Consider the following 19,992-nt stretch of genomic DNA (forward strand, 5'->3'; position numbering starts at 1 on the left):
TCATCGGAATCTATCATCTATCCACTTGATAGGTTTGCGAGTACAAAAGATGGAAGTGTGAAGCACAAGAAGAGGCTTTGGGTTTCAGATATAAGAATCATGTCAAGAACAAGCGAGCGCAAACGGAAGTGGTAACTAAGAAACTTACGTGTAAAATTGCAGGGCATAGGCTGGCATAGGAACGCCTCAAAAGATGAAACTAACGTAGGGCAATTCCAATCTAAACAAGTATGAACATTACCTATTACACTTTGGTAAATAACCTTACATGATGGGACATAATACTTGTGGTAAAAACCTCAAATGTAGCTTACAAACATTCAATTATTGTACAATCAAATAAACCTATACTTGATTGTAAAATAATCCTATATCAGGTCATAACTTTATTTTGCGTTTACAATCCTACATTCCTATACATGCCAAATTCCAGGTTTAGAGAACTAGCACAAATGGGAACACTTCAAAGTAATGTTGTCTTTGTGCTACTCCGCTGACTAATTACTGTAAATGTTCCTTCCTTCATTTCACTAAAATTATGACAATTAAAGTATATTTTAAAGAGAAAATACAAGTTAATCTTTATGATTGACAAATTTTGTCAATCTAGTGGTAATATTGTAAATTAATGCCCTTTTCTACTATTTATGGGCAAAAGTAGCGGTATTAGGGCATAACCACTACTTCAAGTAACAATTTTGCCCATAAACAATAAAATAAAGTGCACTTATTTATAATATTGTCACTAGATTGACTAAATTTTTCGATCATAATGATTACTGAGTTCACCTCTATTTTAGGAAGATAGAGAAAATGGAAGAGAGAAAGGGTCAGCCAATTATGAATCAAAAGTTGTAATTTTTAGTGAATCGAATGAAGCATAAATACAATTATACTATGACTTGTATTGTTCAGTTAAAAAATATATATTAATCTAAATCAATCTAGTTAAAGAATATTCAAGACAAATAAAACAGGGCCTTAAAATAAAGGTAATTGCATACATCTAATTGTTATCTCTCCAAAAATTTATTTCTATTTTTCAAAAAATTCGGTGTTAAAAGTGTTCTACAAGGAAAATGAGTTTCATAGTTCCTAAGAATTTTCTACTCAGAATCTGAATCTGTATCTGGATCTGCATCAATGATATCAGGAAATGAATCAGATAAATCATCATCCTGCTCTATCATTGGCATCTTCGCTTTGTTATCCGGAGCAGCAGTAACTACATATTCTACTTCAGTTGTTGAAGTTATAGCAACATGAGAACTGCTCATTGGTACGACAACAGGGTTGTCATCACAGATAGATGCTAGAGATGATTGATTACTCTCTTTGTGATGTTGCACATCAACCATTGTTCTGTCGTAAGAAAATTTTACTTTACTGGCAAGGTTTGCTGGTTTTGAACCGTCATCTCTCTCCATTGGCATCACGTTATCAGGTAAAACATTGACAACATTGGACTCTTTATGATTTTGATCTCTGGTAACATCTAGTGAATTCCCATCAAACTGCATATTTTTGTGAACTCCATGAGCAGGAACGCCTGATTCAAGATTGTCTTCCTTGTACATTTCATACAGAAAGTTTTGAGGTTGCTTGTCTGTAGGACCACCAAAATCTGTCCTCCCAAAAGAATAGCTATTGCCATTTGACAGTGGCACATCTATTAGTGGAAGTGCCCTAGGATGTATAAGCACTTCTAAGGCAACAAGAGCTTGAGAACAAAATTCAGCAACCTTGGATCCAGAATTTTGCTTACCTGTTGAAACATATGACAGAACCAAAATACAATTACATTTATTTGAAATTATGACATTCAGACCCTTGCTCAAGTTGGCTATGCAGGCAAATCCAAAACATGTTAGACTAATGATGAAATTTACTGAAACAAAGAATTTTAAGAGCAAAATATTGAGACGGACACTAGACATGGAAGAGTACTGCACATTAAAGGCAAACATACAGAAGATGGAGATCAATGTTGAAAGACAAAAGCTTGAACTGTGGCAATGAATATTATACTGAGATGAAGGCACAAGACACGCACACCTACATTAATTACCTTTATGGAATATCTCAAGACCCTTAGATAGATACGGTGGTCGATAACCGGCAGGGGATAGAATAGAAGCCAAAAGTGCATGCAATGCCACAAGCTGGAAATCCTCCCAGACTGCCCTTGTTTCCATACAATGGAAAGGCTTTTCATCATGGGTCCATCCCCCTTTACAAGCATTTGTCACAACTTCTATCATAAGATCATCAATTCTCCTGCGCCAGCTATCACAGCTCAAAGCACCACCCTGCAAGACAAACAACACTTCATGTAATTTAGATGAGATATAATCAATACTTTCCAGCAAATACATTTCAGGAAACAAAAGTCTCAAGATAGTATTAGAGCAACAGTGCACTTGGACAATTCAAGAAACAAAAGCCACAAGATCGAGCATGACCGAGAGGCAACCTTACACTGCAGAAACAGCTGACCATTTTTCTCCACCACACAAATTTTTTATCATACACATTATATTGATGACTCCAGTTTATTTCTGGCTATAGAACAATTAACTAGCATGATTTGTTGTGGCCTAATAAATTAAATTTCACCTAAAGGAACTTTTTTTCATATCCATGTTAAAGTGGCAATCAAAATGTATTGGCATGTACAATTATGCAAGTTGCTATTTAGAAAGAATTTCAATGACAAGAACAGGACCTAGAAGTTTACCAAAGGTCAAAAGAAAGTCGCAAAGTACAACTTCACATCTTGCAGGCTTTTTGTAATAAGGAACATAAAACAGCCTAAAACAAAGGATGGAAAGAGGCTGAATTGCAATAATTTGAAGGATAGTTCTGTTGGCAACTTTGTAGAGCACGGGGAAAGAAAGAAACCAGTTAATTTGTCAGAGCAAAGCTTGCTGATGTGATACATGTCGAATTCAAATTCCATTGTTAAGGGCAATGTAGAAATGGATATTACATAAAATTCCAAATGCACTTAATTTTGTAAATAAACCTGCTACATTACAGCCTCAGCCTATGTCCTTAAGTGCATTAGTGACACTCCCTTAGTGTCCTTTTAATATCCCTCCATGCCAAAAGATGGCCCCATACCCTTGTTTGCTAACAAGACAAAACTACCAACCCACTCAATACAAGCCTTAAAATTTTGAAAGGAGAGGAATGTGCCAAATAAAAAGGGACAAAGGGTAAACACCTCTGCATAAAACATTCAGTTAATCATTACTACACAAAACACTATAAATAGATACATCATGCAGGGAAAGAGCGAAGGCGAAGGGAAAAAATGAACAATGGGCAAACACATCTTTATAAAACATTTAAATAATCATTACTGCACAGAAACACCATAAATAATCATTACATGCAGCAAAAGGACGAAGGCAAAGAGCAAAAATGGAGAAAGGGTGGTACTGCCAAATTATCCATGAAACCAATGTCACTGCTATTGCCTATTCTGCACTTGATGAGGAGAAGGAAAAGCAAAGTTATTTTCATGAACTTCACGAGAAAGAAAATAAGCATAGACTCAAGTTATCACTAACATAGTAACATGAATCCCCATTACCATGCTGCTTCGCCTAGAACCTCCACAAGTTCTTATGGACAAGGTCTTGGTTGTTCCCATTCTTCCTACTTTATGTTGGCCACTATTTTACCTCTTATATAAAGAAAAGCTTCTGAATCATAGGAATCCAAAATGTTTGGGCCTAAGTTAGCTTCTCTCTCCAGCCCTCCTCTGTCTTCAGTCAGATGGAAGTACCATCTCTAAGGTAAGGACTTATGGTCAGTTGAAGCATCACCTTCAGACACAGAGACCAAGAGGTTACATGCAAATCGACAACAGAGAGACTAATTTTTTGCTTCCTACAAATTTTGCTATTTTGCTTGAAATCTCTTCATGCAGTTCTTCCACAAATATAACCTCTATTGGAAGATATAATCACTTGGAACCATGTGTAATGGAGATTTACCACATAATTCTTTACTACATGGCAATCTTTATCTTTCCATTACATTCAACATCAGGCTAGTTTTAAGATATGCATCCTCTAATTCTCCATGATCAGCTTGGAATGAAAAAAAAAATACTCTCATACAAGATTCAAGTGCACACCATAATCATCCCGCCATCCATTCTACATAGCTAAAGGTATATCATTTAGGAATCTGAAAAGAGATTTCTGAAAATAATTGTTTTTTAAAAAAACAGGGGAAAAAAAAACCCTAAGAATAGACCATCATTGTAATTAATTCAAACTACACTACATTTAGCAGAAACGGCCAGAGAAGGACCATCAATTCTGCCAACAACTACCAATTGGTGAGGGGAGAAAAGAAAACCATACAATTTGGTAGCAGCACATACCATCACTACAAGAGCCTCCAGTGTTTCTAATGCAGCTTTTTTTAAAGCAATTGATGATTGGCGGTCTTTTGGTTCTGAACATAACAAAGGCTGCTGTTCTACCAATGGCCCAGTTAAAGCTCCATGCTTTCTCTTCTTCTGGAGAGGATGTGATACTTTAACATGTGACTGCTCATCCAAGGGTCCAACATCATTGATAGTATCAGCAAACTTCAAATCAATAAATATATTGTCGATCACTTCCTCAGAGATGTACAGTACCATTCCTGATTAATTTTAAATAAAAATTAGTAAAACAATAATTGATACTAATCAGAAATATAAAAATGTATTTAAGAGGTAAACAGCAAACAGCTTAGGAAGCAGCAGCAAGATCAACATCAACATAATCCTAATATCACTTAAAATGGATCCCACCCATACAGTGTATTGGAGGTTGAATGTAAACAGTCTTAGCCTTTGCAAAACAGAAAGGTTGTTTATGTTATATCCTCTTCTGCTACTTTTCATAAGACATGATGACAGTTTATTAAGCCATTTTGATTAAGTCCATTATAATCCAAAGCCCATTATAAATAACACTAATGGTCAATAAGAGATACCACCCAAATAAACATGATATGATCCAAATTCCACCTTGATTCCACTCTCCAATGAGGTTGACTAAGAAATTTTCTACATAGTCAGCACGGAAAGAAAATGGATAAAGAACAAACTCAGCATATTGAGTGTACCTCATTCTACAATAAGCAGTATAACTTTGAATGTCCCCATAGCTTGACTTACAAAATAGTTTCTCATCCACATAAGATACATTATTGGAAATAAAACTAAAACAAGTACAATTGAAAAACACAGACAAAAAAGATTCTGCAAATTTAAAGTTCCAAACTGCTTTATAACGAAATATTGATACAAAATTTGACATTCGACATTAATAAGCTCAAGAGAAGCCTACCAAGTCAACTTCAGTTGACATATATGCCATTAACTAGTGAAATTAGGCGAGGTAACACATGAAACAGGCAGGTTTCAGAGGAACGGAGATTAGATAGTAGTATCTCCAAGTTTATAAGCTGACACTGGCTCATGGATGCAATAAACTATTAAAAATGTCTTCTTTGGTAATATTACTGGGGTGAAACCCACACATTTTGCTTTGATATTAGACTGACAAACATATACACAGCCACCCCGATTGACTAACGCCTTGTGGGACTAAAATAGTGTTGAAGCTAATCCATTAATTAAAAATTTATAATTAAAACTCAAAAAGTCACCGAAATATCCACAACACCGGCTAAAATGCAGTTATGGCAACACACCTCTTCTTTGTTAAAGATAATATAAGTTATCGTAATAATAAAAAACAAATAATAAAAACCACAACAATAAAATTTAAGCAATCATTTCCGATAACCAATTTGGTTTTATGCCCGGAGATCTACTAAGGAAGCAATCCATTTGATAAGAAATCTAATGGAGTTTTATAGGGTAAAGAAGAAGGACCTCCATATGGTTTTTATTGATTTAGAGAAGGCATATGACAAGGTGCCAAGAGAGATACATTGGTGGGCAATGTTGAAGAAAGGTATCCCACAAAGGTACTTGGATCTGGTTAAGGTATGTATTGGGATGTGTCAACAAATGTGAGGACCTTAGTTTTAAAAAGCGTGAGGCTCACCGAGGCTAGGCGCAAAGCGAAAGCGCACGCCTTTTGGATATGAGGCGCAAACTTTTTAATTTTTTATTTATTTTTATTTTACTTATTTTTTGGCATTGAAAATTAGTTTGAAAATCAAATTAAAGTGATACTTATTTTATTTTATTTTATTTGGTGCTTTTTTGTAAGTTTTTTTTTTAAAAATACTCAAATTTAAGCATAATAAATAATTAAAACTATTTTTATTGGTTAAAAAAAAAAAAGGAAAGCTGGTCAGAGAGACTGGTTACGTGACTGACTGTCAGAAGGAGAGCAAGCTTTTGTTATTTTATCAACTAAAAAAAACTGAAAAAATAAAAAAGAAAATAAAAATCTTTACGTTATTAAGAAGCAGAAAATGAAAGAATGGAAAAGAGCAGAGGTCGAAGACAGAGAATAGAAGAGGGGGGGGGGGACTTACCTGGGTTGCTTCACCGGCGCCGGCCGCCGGTCTGCTACCGGAAACCGCCGGGAATTGATCTCCGGCAATGTCTGCCGTAGCAGAACCCACCAATTCTTCAATTGCAAAGCAACCCGTAAATTAGGGTTTTCAAAAAATTAGGGTTTTTAAATTTGGGGTCAAATTGAAGCGATTATATTCAATTAACAATGGGCTTTTACTCGAATTGTCACTTTACAGACTAGGTAAGCATCAATTTGAAAAACAAATGTGTTTTTTTTATAAAAAAATTAATCCGAATCTCCTTATCTCACGCTTTTGAACATAAGGAGGCGGCCTAAGGCGCGCGCCTTCTGGAATGCGCTACGCCTAGGAAGACCTAGGCGTTTTGGCCTGCGCCTCGCGTCGCCTTGCGCCAACATAGGCGCGCTTTTTAAAAATAAGGTGAGGACATGTAGAGGGTTGACAAAAGATTTTCCCATTACAATTGGATTGTATCAAGGGTCAACATTAAGCCTATTTCTTTATTGCAACGGTTCTAGATGAAGTAACAAAATCAATTAAAGATGAGGTTCCATTGTATATATTGTTTGCGGATGATATCGTTTTGGTGGATGAAACAAAAGATGGGGTTAATGTCAAATTAGAGCAATGGAGGCAAAGGTTGGAATCTAGATGGTTTAAGCTAAGTCGGAGTAAAACTGAATATTTGGTATGCCGCTTTGGTACACAGAGGGGGACAAGCGATGATGTAGTGAGTTTAGAAGGAAAGGATTTGACCATGAGTAAGTGTTTTAAATATCTTAGAATGGTGACATTGATCAAGACGTGGCCCACAGGATTAAGTCAAGGTGGCTGAAATACAGAGCAAATACACCAGAGTGTTATGCGACCGAAGCATTCCTTTACAATTGAAGGGGATATTCTATAGGACTGTCTTAAGACCAATGATCACTATGGTACAGAAGGGCTTCTAAGAAGGAACACATCAAAAAGATGGAGGTTACAAAAATGTGCATGTTAAGATGGATGTGCAAGAACACTCTAAGAGATAGAATCAAAAATGAAGGTATTTGCAAGAAAGTGAGTTTCACAGGCATTGTAGGCAAACTACTCTACATTGGTTCGGGCATGTAAGACAAAGACCTAGGATCCACAGATACAAAGAGTGGAAGAGTGGAATCATGAAGAGGTTAAACGAGGTAGAGGGAGACCGAAAATGACTTGGTTGGAAGAAGTTAGGAAGGATATAAAGCATATGGATTTGCATGAGAATAAGGTATTTGATCGTAAGGGATGGAGGAGGAAGTTTTTTGTGGATGACTATACGGAATAATCACTTTTGGTTCATGTGGCCGACCCCACTTATGGGATTAAGGCTTTGATTGATTGAATAAAATTTAAGAAATGATAGTTGATGCCTAATCAAGCAAAATAGGCCAAAATTCTAAATGCTTGTTACAAACAATTAGCAAAGAGTAAAATGCCAAACTAAAGCATCAATCTCCTCATTTTTGGCATTATGACTTTCATTAAATGATTGATTGAAGCATAAATCTAAGAGTTATTTCACTGCTCAATACCAACTGGAAAGTGCCAAAGAAGGATAAAAAAAAAGAAGTAACTGAGGCTTTACGACCATGGTCACTTTGGCTATATAATTTTGTGGTCCATATCTATCTAAGTGCACTAAAGCCCTAAGTAAAATTATACTGACACTATAATTAATTAAGAATTTAAAGATGTGCAAAAAGCATCGACCTGCAAAGTGGCATAGCTTTCATGTATTATCTAAGGGTGACAATTTACAAACTAACAGAAACAAAACAGGATTATGATCCAATTCCAGGTTAGCATAGAATGTTTCATAGTGTAAACATGCTAAGACATTATAAGCATCTCCACCTGTACACACTGCATACTTCAACTTAACAGAAGAGGGGGTATGAAAACACTTGCATAAGAAATTAGCCAATAATAATATTCAGATTACAGATATAGAGAACCTACCAGCACCCATGGAGATTAATAAAGCTCTGATTATGGAGTAAACTTTAGTTCTCAGCTCTGGCATGCAGCATGTTTTGAGATATTTCATTAGTAACCAAATAATGTCTGCTGCATGAGGTAAAAGCTGACTGAAAAACAAAATGGCATGAATGAGCAATAACTCCAGAAAAATAAGCATCATAGTGGAACTTAGAGCTCCTGGGCAAAGAACAGCATGTTCTACCTGCGTAATCCCTTAATAACTGCTGCAAGAACCTCCAACATATTTAGGTGTAGAACAGGAAGTTGCAAACATACAAATTCTTGTTGCATTGCAGTTGTAAATGGCTGTAAGGCTTCTGGCAAAGACCCATTGACCATCAACACCCTTCTAATTATGGCCAATAATGGGCATATAGGGACTGTTACCTGTGCTTGATAGAAGAAAAAGGTATTATAAGTAGTGATTAATAGTCATCCTAATCCTCAATGTCTACTGCCACAGAGAGTATATGTTATGTAACTACTAATTTCTTTTAAGAAAATAATGACTGCAGAATTACCTGAACAGGATAAGAATTTGTGAGCATCATGCAGCAACACTGCATCAGTGATGAAATGGATGAGATTAGCATTTTCTGGGACCTCTCTCCAGTGTTAAATGCTTCTCCTGTCATCATTTTTCCCCCCAACGTTGGTGGAGGGTCTTTCCCTGGTGGAACCAATAATGTAACAGCCTCCAAACGTCTTCTTTCTGCCGGTAACAATGAAGCCATGATTTGATAAATAAATAAAAACAAGTTTTTTTTTTTTCAAAAAATAAAAAAATGCAACTGCTTTTATACCTTCTTCAAGGCCTTCTAAGGTGCTATTTAGAAGAGCACTCAAAGATACCAAAACCTTTTGCATCAGCAAAGACCAGCTATCCTCATCTCCTTTTGATTTTGGAAGTGAAGCTAAGCAACAAGATAACTTCTAAATACATGGAAAAAGAAGACAACTGTCACCTATACCCATACAGCCAAAACTATATTATAATGTTACTGCAGAAAGCCCCACACCTTCAGCACATTGGCATTGCAATTAGCAGACATGATTTTTGACACAATAATTTCTTCAGCCTGCAAAAGTAGCTGAAGATCAGTTACATGTAGCCTAGACATAGACCCTGAATACTGTAGATTAATCTACCAAGTTAATCCAAAGTAGTCAAAACTTGTGTGGAACAATTGCCTATAAATAAAGAGATTATATTCTTCAAAAAACCATTAGTTACAAGAGACATGTCCTTCAATATAAGCAGAGAAGTAGGCAACCAAACTAAGTTGACTGAAACATCATATCAAGCAAAGTAACAGGTTCCTGCTCTAATTTGCAGTTCCCCAGCATACCAAAACAACTTTTGAGATAAGGCACAAAGTGCATTAACATGAAGGCTGGCAACTCTTTCATTGAATCTATATGTGAAAAATCAATAGTTCTCTTCAGATTAAGGATACTATAAATCTTAACACTTTACAAATCTATGGTGAAGATCATATATTCTATTTCAGGTAGATTCCTGTTAGTGTAGTTGCATAGATTCTAAATGATAGCATTACTGTGTGTTTTGGCAGTTAAATATGATATCACTATGAAAAAAGAATCTCAGAAAGAGTAGGCTCACATTGTCATGATGACGATGAACTGAAGGAGGGAAATAATTTAAGATTGTCAGCAGCAAATGAGCTGCTACATCCTGCAAACAATCATCAAAGAGTTGGAAAATGATTAAATAAAATATAAAGCATAGATCACATATCTGACTGACCTGCCATCCCAGCCCCACAGGCCACAGGCCACTGTTTGTGATAAACTACTTCCATTTTTTACATGTTCTACTTGCTTGGCGATATCTTAGTTTTAAAAGGCATATTACCTTTACTACTTTTTTGGTACTATATAATTATTTAAAAAAAGGTTGTATTCAGGGGGGCGGCCAACGGGGGGAGGGCATGTGACTACTGACTAGTCTATAACTACAACTAAAACAAAAACAAAAGTCAGTTTATGTCTTCTAACCTAAATATTGGACACATGTCAATTATTCCTTAACTCCTTTCCCAACAAAATTGCATTCATACCCTTTTTGAAAATAGCTTAACTATTCATAATTAATTACCAAAGTTTAATACTACTCCCTAGAATCAATTACTAGAGATCATCAATTCATACTCCACTTCGAAACACGTTTTTAGGCTATAAATCATAACCCACTTCGAAACATATTTTTTAGCTAATGCAAACACTATATCCTCATGGGATTTTAAAGTGACTGGTAATACTGTGCAGCCACATTATTTGAGATTGAAATTCTATCACAACAAGTATTACTTCTAAAAAAAAAATAAAAAGGCTGAAGCAACAAAAAATTAATAGCAGAGATATAAATACTAACTGACACGGCCTCAGTTACATCCTCACTGAGCAGCTTGAGAATTGGCTGGACAAGTTTTCCTGCATAAGAGTTTCCATCCTTCTTTAGGTTTGAGAATCTACCGAGCCTGGTTCAGGACATATAATGGAAGTGTCGTAAGCACACTGCAATTAGAAATTACAAGAAACATTTTTAGATAAAGTAATTAAGCTACTACAAGTTTTTGTTATCTAAATTCAGAACATTAAATACAAACATATTCGATTTTTTAGAATTATCATGAACAGACGAGCAACAAAACTGATCAGATTAGAACAAGAAATGCCAACCTTGTTAGAAGATCTGACACAGCAGCACAGGAAGATACCTTGACAAATTGCGAAGCTCCACTAGATGGCTGCTTAAGATATGAGATATAGACATTTTGCCATGTATGCAACAGTCTGTCAAATCTACTAAAACGTAAAAGGATAAAGTAAGATAGCTTCAGAATGGAACTATCCAACACCAAGTGACATATCTGTTACTGTGATTAGTTCTTTAACTGTAGTAGGGTTGTAGACCTGGAATCTTTCAACAACATTGCAGAGCCTTCTGCAGACTGTATGCAAGTTTGAAGCTACCAGTAGCAAAGATTATGTCAAATATGGAGGAGATTTTATAAATTTCAAAAATCAATTTTACCCCTTTCAAAGCTATATTAAAAAAAAGGGTCATCTATGGATGGTAATACACTAATGATTTCATCATTTTGAGTTGAGTTAATAATTTAATTTATATTAGTTACTTTTTTGAGAGACATTATAGGTGCTACTCCATACATTCCAAAATACTTGCAGCACTTGCCTTTTTCATCTGTTTACGAATTCGCACAACACTTTTTATTTTGGCACGTGACCACTAATACTTTCTTGTTTCTCCCTTCCAATAACTCAATTGCATAAATATTTTATTGTTTCACTCTCCCATTTACCTCACTTGCACTGTTTTCTATTGTTTCTCTCTCTTACCCAAAAAAAATAAAAAATAAAAAAACAGCATTAACTTCACTTTTTCAAATTTATTTATTTATTTATTTCCATGCACTACCTACAACCCTTCCTAAAACTAGGTGCAAGCTCAAGTGTCACAAATATTCAAAAATGAAGGGAGTACTTGAAACCTTTCTTCTGCAATACCTAAAAAAGTTCAATTTTTGAGGTCTTTATTACAAGAAATATTCACATTTCACATGGAATAATTGTTAGAAAGTGAATGCATCCTTTACTTTTATATAAGTACAATGTTTTGACTTTAACACTATTCACTTATTAAACTTTGACCATCATTTGTGACTTTTAAGTAAGATAAAATATAGTCATATGGGATCTTGTTAAAATCATCTCGATATATAAGTTCAAAATATCAAATTTTAATAATATTTACTAGATGACACTAAAAGACATTAATGTTCAAAGTTATGCATTAGCAAGTGTAAAAGTCTAAAACTTGCACTCATTACAAAAACAGTGGAAAAAAAACTATTACTAGCAGTGGAAATAATGTACTGTAGAGGAATACAATGCCTTCAAGATTCATAGAGAAGAAATGCGACTTATTCCTCTCTTATCATCAAAAGGAAGCATGGGCTTAACATCTTTTTGCATATCCTCGTAGATATTATGTTTCAATTAAATTGTTCACCTGAATATGTGATAGAAGCACATTGAACCAATCTGAGTGTGATTTTAAGAAGCGTGCAGAGCTACATTCCATAGAAGTCACTCCAAGTAAGCACACTCCAGCCCAACATTTATCTGGCTAGAAAAGGAATCATCAGTCATTCATATGCATTTACTCTCCAAAAAAAAAAAAAATACTAAATATAACTCTGGAAAAAAAAGTGCATTGGACTGCGCATAAAACAACCTAGCATAACATCAGTGAACCAAGACTACAAAACAAATTATTTTGACAGTGCATTCATATAGAGTAATGCAACACAAACATCAAAAGTTCAAAAGTGTTTGGAAACATTGTTCATGATTCAAGTCTACAGCCGTATTGTTCTTGAATAAGTTTAACTAAACCATTTGTACGTGAAAAACTAGAATAAAATCAAACGATCTTGTTGAATTTTTCTTTTAAAAATACTGTGAAGCAAAGTCAGGTTTGGCACTTGACAGTAACATCAACTGATCCAATATCATGTTTTTGCACCGTGATTATGAAAATAACCCTCATTAGAATATTGACGGGCAACACTTTATACATGAGCTCATGAAATCTCCAATAAAGTACACAAACAGAATTTCTTGAAAGAAAATGGAAATCCATGTAACAAACAATAATCAGCTCATATCCAAATCCAACAAAACGCAATGGAAACCAACTCGATTGTTGTAGCCCACATCATTTCTACCGATACAAATTCCTTTACACTCATAGCCAACCAAGCTAATACTCCTCTAATATAAAACTGAAAAGGGTGCAACCCTACAAACTTCGATTCAAGCAAAACCAGCCGTTAACAGCTCCTTCTCAGAGGATTCAATTCATTTCAAATACGCTACGAAAATGCAGAAAAAACAGTCAACTGATTAACCAAAATGTTAACTTAATTTCAACTCAATGAGCTGATTTTCAACACAGAAACACTCAAACAAATCAAAGATAATTATAAAATCAAGATTTCAATTCTCACATTATCAAATTCTGAAATTCTCCAAACTATAACCGCTCTTCAATAAAAGGTCCCAACATTCAAGCAACCCCACTAAACCACTAGCATACACCGAAAACGTCATACAAACTACTACTGAAAATATCAATATCGTCAATGAATTTTAAACATTAATCATTGAAATAAATAAAATAAATAAAAAATAATAAAAAAAAAGTCAAATGGGTTGTTAATTTTACCAAATCACTTCGACAAAGAATTAGAATTCGACGAACCCAAGCATCAACAGCAGAGTTCCAGTCAGAAACATGCTTCTGATGAGCAGAAGGAGGAATATCTTCGGAAAGAAGGCTATGGATTTTGAGAGTGAAAATAATGGAAGAGAGCTCAGAAGGGTTACGAAGTGGGTGTGTTTCATCGGGAAGTTGGTCTTTGAGGAGGATGCGTAGCAAACGAGGCTTCAAGGCAACATCATTGAGGTCTTTGCTGTGGTCGAAGGCCGCCATTAGAGAGTGCGGTGGTTTCACAAGCAGGTGAGAGATGAGGGAAATTGGGGTTTTAGGTGGTTTATTGTTAAACCCTAACACGGAGTAATATTTAAACTTTTTTTTTGTTTCATAGTCATTATTACGGTTAATCTTATAAGAGATAATATACTTATGAAATTGAATTCGGCTCATTTTATATTTTATTATTAATATCAAGTTTTTAGAATTTTTACGGTGTATATTATTGAAGATATGTGCATTCTAAGATGCGTCTTGGATACCGTGAAAAGTCAAATGGCAAAAAATAGGGACAGAGGGAGTAGAAGTTAGGGTATAGGGCATAAAAGTTAAAGAGTGTTGTGCGTGGAGGAGGAGGGCTTGCACGCAACCCCGAGCGCAAGAAATGAAGTAGGAACTTGAAGAGGAGCACGTACCAGTTGATTAGGGGATTTTTATCCACCAATCACCGACTGACAAGTGGACCAACCAGGTTCCGCCACGTGTCCTTCACGAAGGCCAACAGGAGCCTGCCACGTGTCAGTCACAGATACGTCCTCTACGGACCAATTTAGACACGCCACGTGTCCATCCATGCCAAATGGGAAAACCGGCCATCAAGGCCCAATCCAGTCTAGAGGCCCGATCAGCCCTAGGTTTACCTTAAACCTAGAGAGTGGCACGCTTCTCAAGGCTATAAATACTTAATTAATCCTCATTAGTTAGAAAATCGAATAATCAAGAAATCAAGCAGAGAAGAACAGAAATATTACGGAACACCAACAACCGGCTAATCTCGCTAACGACGCAGATTACCAACACTAAGCACTCTCACCTAGAGAGATCTTATTACTTTAATTTCCGTATTAATTACTCCTTAATCAGGTACTAACTTGACCGTTGGAGGCGGAGCTCTCAGGAGTCTCCGTTATTTTGCAGGTACAGGCGTCCGGTTCCAGTCTCGGAATTGTAACTCTCCCGCAGGACATCAGAAAACCCCGAAACATTTGGCGCCGTCTGTGGGGAGAGTACTTCAGAGATGGCATCCAAGTTTGTACCGACTCCAGAAGAGAGGCGTCCCCTAGACGACCCTCAAGTTCAGTCGGACCATGATACCGAAAGTGAATTTGAAGTTGAAACTCATACAGCTCCAGACGGGACCCTAAGGGCCCGACGTACCCGTCATACCGAAAGGAGGGAACGGGAGCATCTTCAAACAGGAAGCGAGCCAGCAGGCGCACCGCTTGCTCGGCAACAGCCGACTGATGGGTCTGCTCCCATCACAAGGAACGAACTCATGACCTTCATGAGGGACTTCAAGGGAGAGATTCAAGAGTTGATCAACAAAAAACCGCCTGCTTCAGTCAAAGAGCAGTCGGCCAAGAAACCTTCCACTTCACTGAAGAGGAAGCCAGTTCAAGGGCGAGAGGCGACTCCCCATCCTAAATCCAAGAAGCGGGAGCCACCTGCTCTTGATTTCACAAAACTCCGTTATCCTACGGGAAATAGGAAACCAGTTCGTCATATTCAGGCGGACGGGTCAAAGCAAACGTTCACAGATGCTCGGCTCCTGCTAGAGCAGAAGAAGAGTGACCGATTATCAGAGTCGGCTTCTACTTCAAATTTTCAAGACAGTTTGCGAAATGCCTCGATGAGGCATACTCAGTCGTACCATGAGAGTCAGTCAGGCGGCACCTCCCGTCAGTCCGGCTTTCATAGTGCCCAGGCGGTACCAAACTTACCATTTGTGCCGCAACAACAGTATTTTATGCAGCCACCTCCATTTGGTGGACCTGCAGCAAAAAACGTCCAACCTATGGACTGGCAGCTACGGCTGCTTAGACTTGGTGAACAGCCATCGGCTTTCTCCAAGGAAATTACTGAAGTCGCTCAGCCGGCCAAAGTAAAAAATGTTCTAGTAGGCGCCTATGACGGCACTACTAACCCAGAAGACCACCTGATGGCATTCACCAACCTGATGTACCTTCAAGGGTTGGATGATCCCACTTGGTGCAAGTGTTTCCCAGCGACTCTCAAGGGAATTGCACAGCAATGGTTCGGCAACCTGCCGACTGGTTGTGTAAACAGCTTCAGGACGCTTGCTTACTTATTTGCCTCCAACTTCGCTATGAACATCCCTGCGAAGAAAACGACCCTTGATTTGGGAACAATTCAGCAGGGCGAGAAGGAGGGGCTTCGTTCTTACATCAGGCGGTTCAACCTGATGAGAATACAGATTCAAGGGTTACCGGATGAGGTAGCTTACACTGACTTTTTTAGAGGTCTCAAAGACGGGTCTACCTTCAAATTTGATTTAGTTCGAAAAAGGGTGGCGACTCTTCAAGAAGCCTTGATTGAAGCAGAAGCCTATATACAGGCGACTGATCTGTGTACGATAAAACAGTCGGACGGGAAGAGGTTCGACAAAAGAGAGGGACGACAGAAACAGTCGTCCAACAAAGATGAGAAAAGAAAAGAGGTCTGGGCGGCTGATTCCTCTAAACAGCCGGCCCAGAAAAAGAAAAAAGAATTCAAACCATACTCCCCAAAGTATGTGTTTAACAAGGATAACCAGTTTATCCTAAAAGAAATAAAGGGACGGTTCTCAATTGAGAAGCCGGTCCCCATGAAGGGTTCTGCAAACAACCGGAACCAAGATAAAATCTGTGCTTATCATGATGACGTTGGTCATCACACCAATGACTGCATCAGTCTCATGCGGTACCTAGACCGCTTGGCTGATAAAGGTGATCTTGACACTTATGTCAAGAAATCTACGGGGAACACTTCCTCAAAAAAGCAGTCGGCCAAAAAGAATCAACAGGCCGACAGTTCTGATACAGATGATGCAGTCGTCTACACCATTGCAGGCGGCTTCTCAGGAGGCGGCCCCACTATTAGGGGCAACAAAGATAATATAAGGCGGTTAGATGTAAATTCCGTTCACCAAGAACGGCCGTCCAAATATACATTTCCTGAGATTGTCATCACTGAAGAGGATCTAGGAGGAATAAGGGGGCCGCATGACGACCCTCTCGTTATTGAATGTAAAGTGGCCAACCAGAGAGTTGGCCGAATCCTCATAGATACCGGGAGCTCCTCAGATCTCATCAGCAGCAAATGTCTGTCAAAACTGAAATATCAGACGGACTGCATACATCCGGCCTCCCACCCTTTAATAGGGTTTGGAGGAGGAGTCGTCCACCCACTGGACGAGTAGATCTACCCATTCGCCTGGGCGAAAAAGGGGAAGGACGAAACATGGTAGTCCGGTTCCTAGTAGTAGAGGAACTCTCGGCCTACAACATGATTCTGGGTCGACCAACCCTGAATAATTCCAAGGCTGTTATAATCCCGTCACTTATGCTGCTTAAGTTTGAAAGGGATAATGGAACAGTCGGCTCCCTAAGGGGAGATCAGAGGATGGCCCGAGAGTGCTATCTCTCGGATGTCAAGCCCACTGTTATGGCCACTGGGTCAAGTGGAGAAAAAACAGACCTTGACAATGTCAAGGAGAGTGCGCCTGTTCAAGAAACAGGCGACAAAAAGAGAAAGGCGTCCCAGACAGAGTCCGCAAGAAAAGCAAGAAAATAGCAATCATTGGCAGAGGAGCGGCCGGATGAGTTCCGCCCTCAGCCGGCTGGTGAGCATGCGGACCTGATATTAGACGACTCACGTCCTGACCGAACAGTCAAAGTTGGGACGACTGCTCTGAGAAACCTTGGTGACGACTTTCACAACCTGTTGAAAGAATACAAGGACATCTTTGCATTTGAAGTCCATGAAATGCCAGGCATTAGTCCTGATCTGGCGGTACATAAACTCGCTGTGGATCCGAAAAAGAAGCCGGTACGGCAAAAGAAGCGGAACCATGGTGAAGAAAGAGGTCAGGCGGCAGCCGCCGAAGTCAAAAAATTACTTGATGCAGGGTTCATTCGGCAATGTTACTTCCCAGATTGGGTTGCAAATGTGGTGCTTGTTAAAAAGTCGAATGGCACCTGGCGAATGTGTGTAGACTACACAGATTTGAACAAGGCGTGCCCCAAAGACAGTTACCCTCTGCCTAAAATTGATAACCTGGTCGACTCAACAGCCGGCCATGCCTTGATGAGTTTTATGGACGCCTATTCTGGTTTCCATCAAATTCCTTTATGGAAGAAAGATCAGGAGAAGACGGCCTTCGTCACTGATCAGGGATTATACTGTTACACGGTCATGCCGTTTGGTCTTAAGAATGCCCCGGCTACCTTCCAACGAATGATAAACACAGTGTTCTTTGATCAGATTGGGAGAAACGTCGAGGCATATATTGATGATATGATTGTCAAGACTAAACTTCAGAAAGATCATCTGACAGACCTCCGAGAAACTTTCGCCACACTCAGGCGGCACCATGTCATGCTCAATCCCAAGAAATGTGTATTTGGAGTTGAGTCTGGGAAATTTCTCGGATTCCTCATCAATCAGAGAGGAATAGAGGCGAACCCTGAGAAGGTGCAGGCGGTCATTGACATGCAGTCGCCTCGTACCGTCCGAGAGGTTCAGAAGTTAACAGGTTGTCTGGCGGCCTTGGGGAGATTCCTAAGCCGATCAGGCGACAAATGCCTATACTTTTTCCAGGCAATTAAGAAAAAGGCAAGGTTTGAATGGGGGCCGGATGCTGAGGCCGCCTTCCAGAAATTAAAGGTTCACTTGCATTCCTTGCCGAGGCTGGTCAGCCCTTTGCCCAAAGAAGATCTCTACATGTACCTGGCCGTCTCTGATCATGCGTTAAGCGCTGTGCTCCTTGCTGAAAGGGACGGCTGTCAGCTCCCGGTCTACTTTGTCAGTCACGTACTGAAAAATGCCGAGTTGAGGTATCCCCTAGTGGAGAAATTTGGTCTTGCACTCTTCATGGCTGTTAAAAAATTGAAGCCCTACTTTTTGGCACATGCAGTCGTCGTGTATACCGACCAACCAATCAAGCGGCCCCTTACCACCATGGAGTCGTCCGGACGAATGATCAAATGGGCCATAGAAATACAGAGCCTCGAAGTTACTTTCGAGCCTAGAAAAGCAGTGAAGGGGCAAGCCTTTGCTGACTTTATTGTAGAGATGACTCGTCCTCCTGACTCTCAAGTTCCAGACCAAGTCTGGAAGGTATATGTGGACGGAAGCTCTACTTCAAACGGTTGTGGAGCAGGCGTCGTATGTCAATCTCCAGAGGGCGACAGGTTCGAGTATGCTCTACGCTTCAGTTTTCAGGCTTCAAACAATGAGGCAGAATATGAAGCTTTACTAGCCGGGATCCGCATGTGCAAGGCGGCAGGGGCAAGAAAAATAGACGCCTGTTCTGATTCACAATTGATAGTGAGTCAGTACAATGGCGAATACGAAGCAACCCATCCGGCCATGATCAAGTATTTACAGGCGGTCCGACAAGCTGTCGGCTCCCTTGAGGATTTCCATCTGATCCAAGTGCCGAGATCAGAAAACAACCAGGCAGATGCACTTTCGAAATTAGCATCATCCGCCTCCTCTCTCTTAGAGGGGCCCGCCTCCTCTCTCTTAGAAGGAGCAGGAGGAAAATTAGACATGTTAACGGTAAGATGGGAAGGGACCACCTTGGCCCCTCTCTCAGAACTGTCGGCTTGGCAGTCGTCTCGTTTCAATTCTACATCTGGCGCCTGGTCAGATGTTTCACTAAGGAGCACCCTTTGGGAGGAGCCGTCTGAGTTTGATATCATAGCAGTTTGTTTCGTTCTGGCCATCACGTTCTGCATAGACACAGATACAGTCGGACTTTGTATAAAGGGCAAAGATGGGTCCAGAAAAGGGCAGGCGGCACTCCTAGTCCTAGATTCAGCCGTCCCCGGTGACCGGCTGATCACTAACTTAGGTCGTGTCGTGTGCTTCCGTGGTGCCATTTCAAAAAATAAAAAGAAAATTAAGAGTAAGAG

General features: G+C 38.9%; 1 protein-coding gene across 4 annotated transcripts; it reads right to left on the reverse strand.

Annotated features, from left to right (window-relative positions):
• Window positions 1–948: 948 nt before the first annotated feature.
• Window positions 949–14,236, reverse strand: LOC110697471 (proline-, glutamic acid- and leucine-rich protein 1-like). Of its 4 annotated transcripts, none has more exons than XM_021874838.1 (13): window positions 13,808–14,236; window positions 12,590–12,706; window positions 11,236–11,303; window positions 10,928–11,033; window positions 10,157–10,228; window positions 9,552–9,611; window positions 9,336–9,462; window positions 9,054–9,244; window positions 8,735–8,919; window positions 8,512–8,639; window positions 4,400–4,665; window positions 2,069–2,309; window positions 949–1,765 (listed from the first exon to the last, which is right to left on the reverse strand). In XM_021874838.1, exons 1-13 carry the CDS (start codon window positions 14,072–14,074, stop codon window positions 1,107–1,109), a joined length of 2,487 nt encoding a protein of 828 aa, XP_021730530.1. In that variant the 5' UTR covers window positions 14,075–14,236; the 3' UTR covers window positions 949–1,106. The 4 variants fall into 4 exon arrangements, with proteins under 4 accessions (XP_021730530.1, XP_021730529.1, XP_021730532.1 ...); XM_021874837.1 differs by having other exon boundaries at window positions 9,336–9,465; window positions 13,808–14,235; XM_021874840.1 differs by having other exon boundaries at window positions 9,336–9,465; window positions 12,590–12,702; window positions 13,808–13,940.
• Between the last annotated feature and the right edge of the window lie 5,756 nt (window positions 14,237–19,992).

The sequence above is a fragment of the Chenopodium quinoa genome, unplaced genomic scaffold, assembly GCF_001683475.1.
Source record: "Chenopodium quinoa cultivar QQ74 unplaced genomic scaffold, ASM168347v1, whole genome shotgun sequence".
NCBI classification, from domain to species: Eukaryota; Viridiplantae; Streptophyta; class Magnoliopsida; order Caryophyllales; family Amaranthaceae; genus Chenopodium; species Chenopodium quinoa.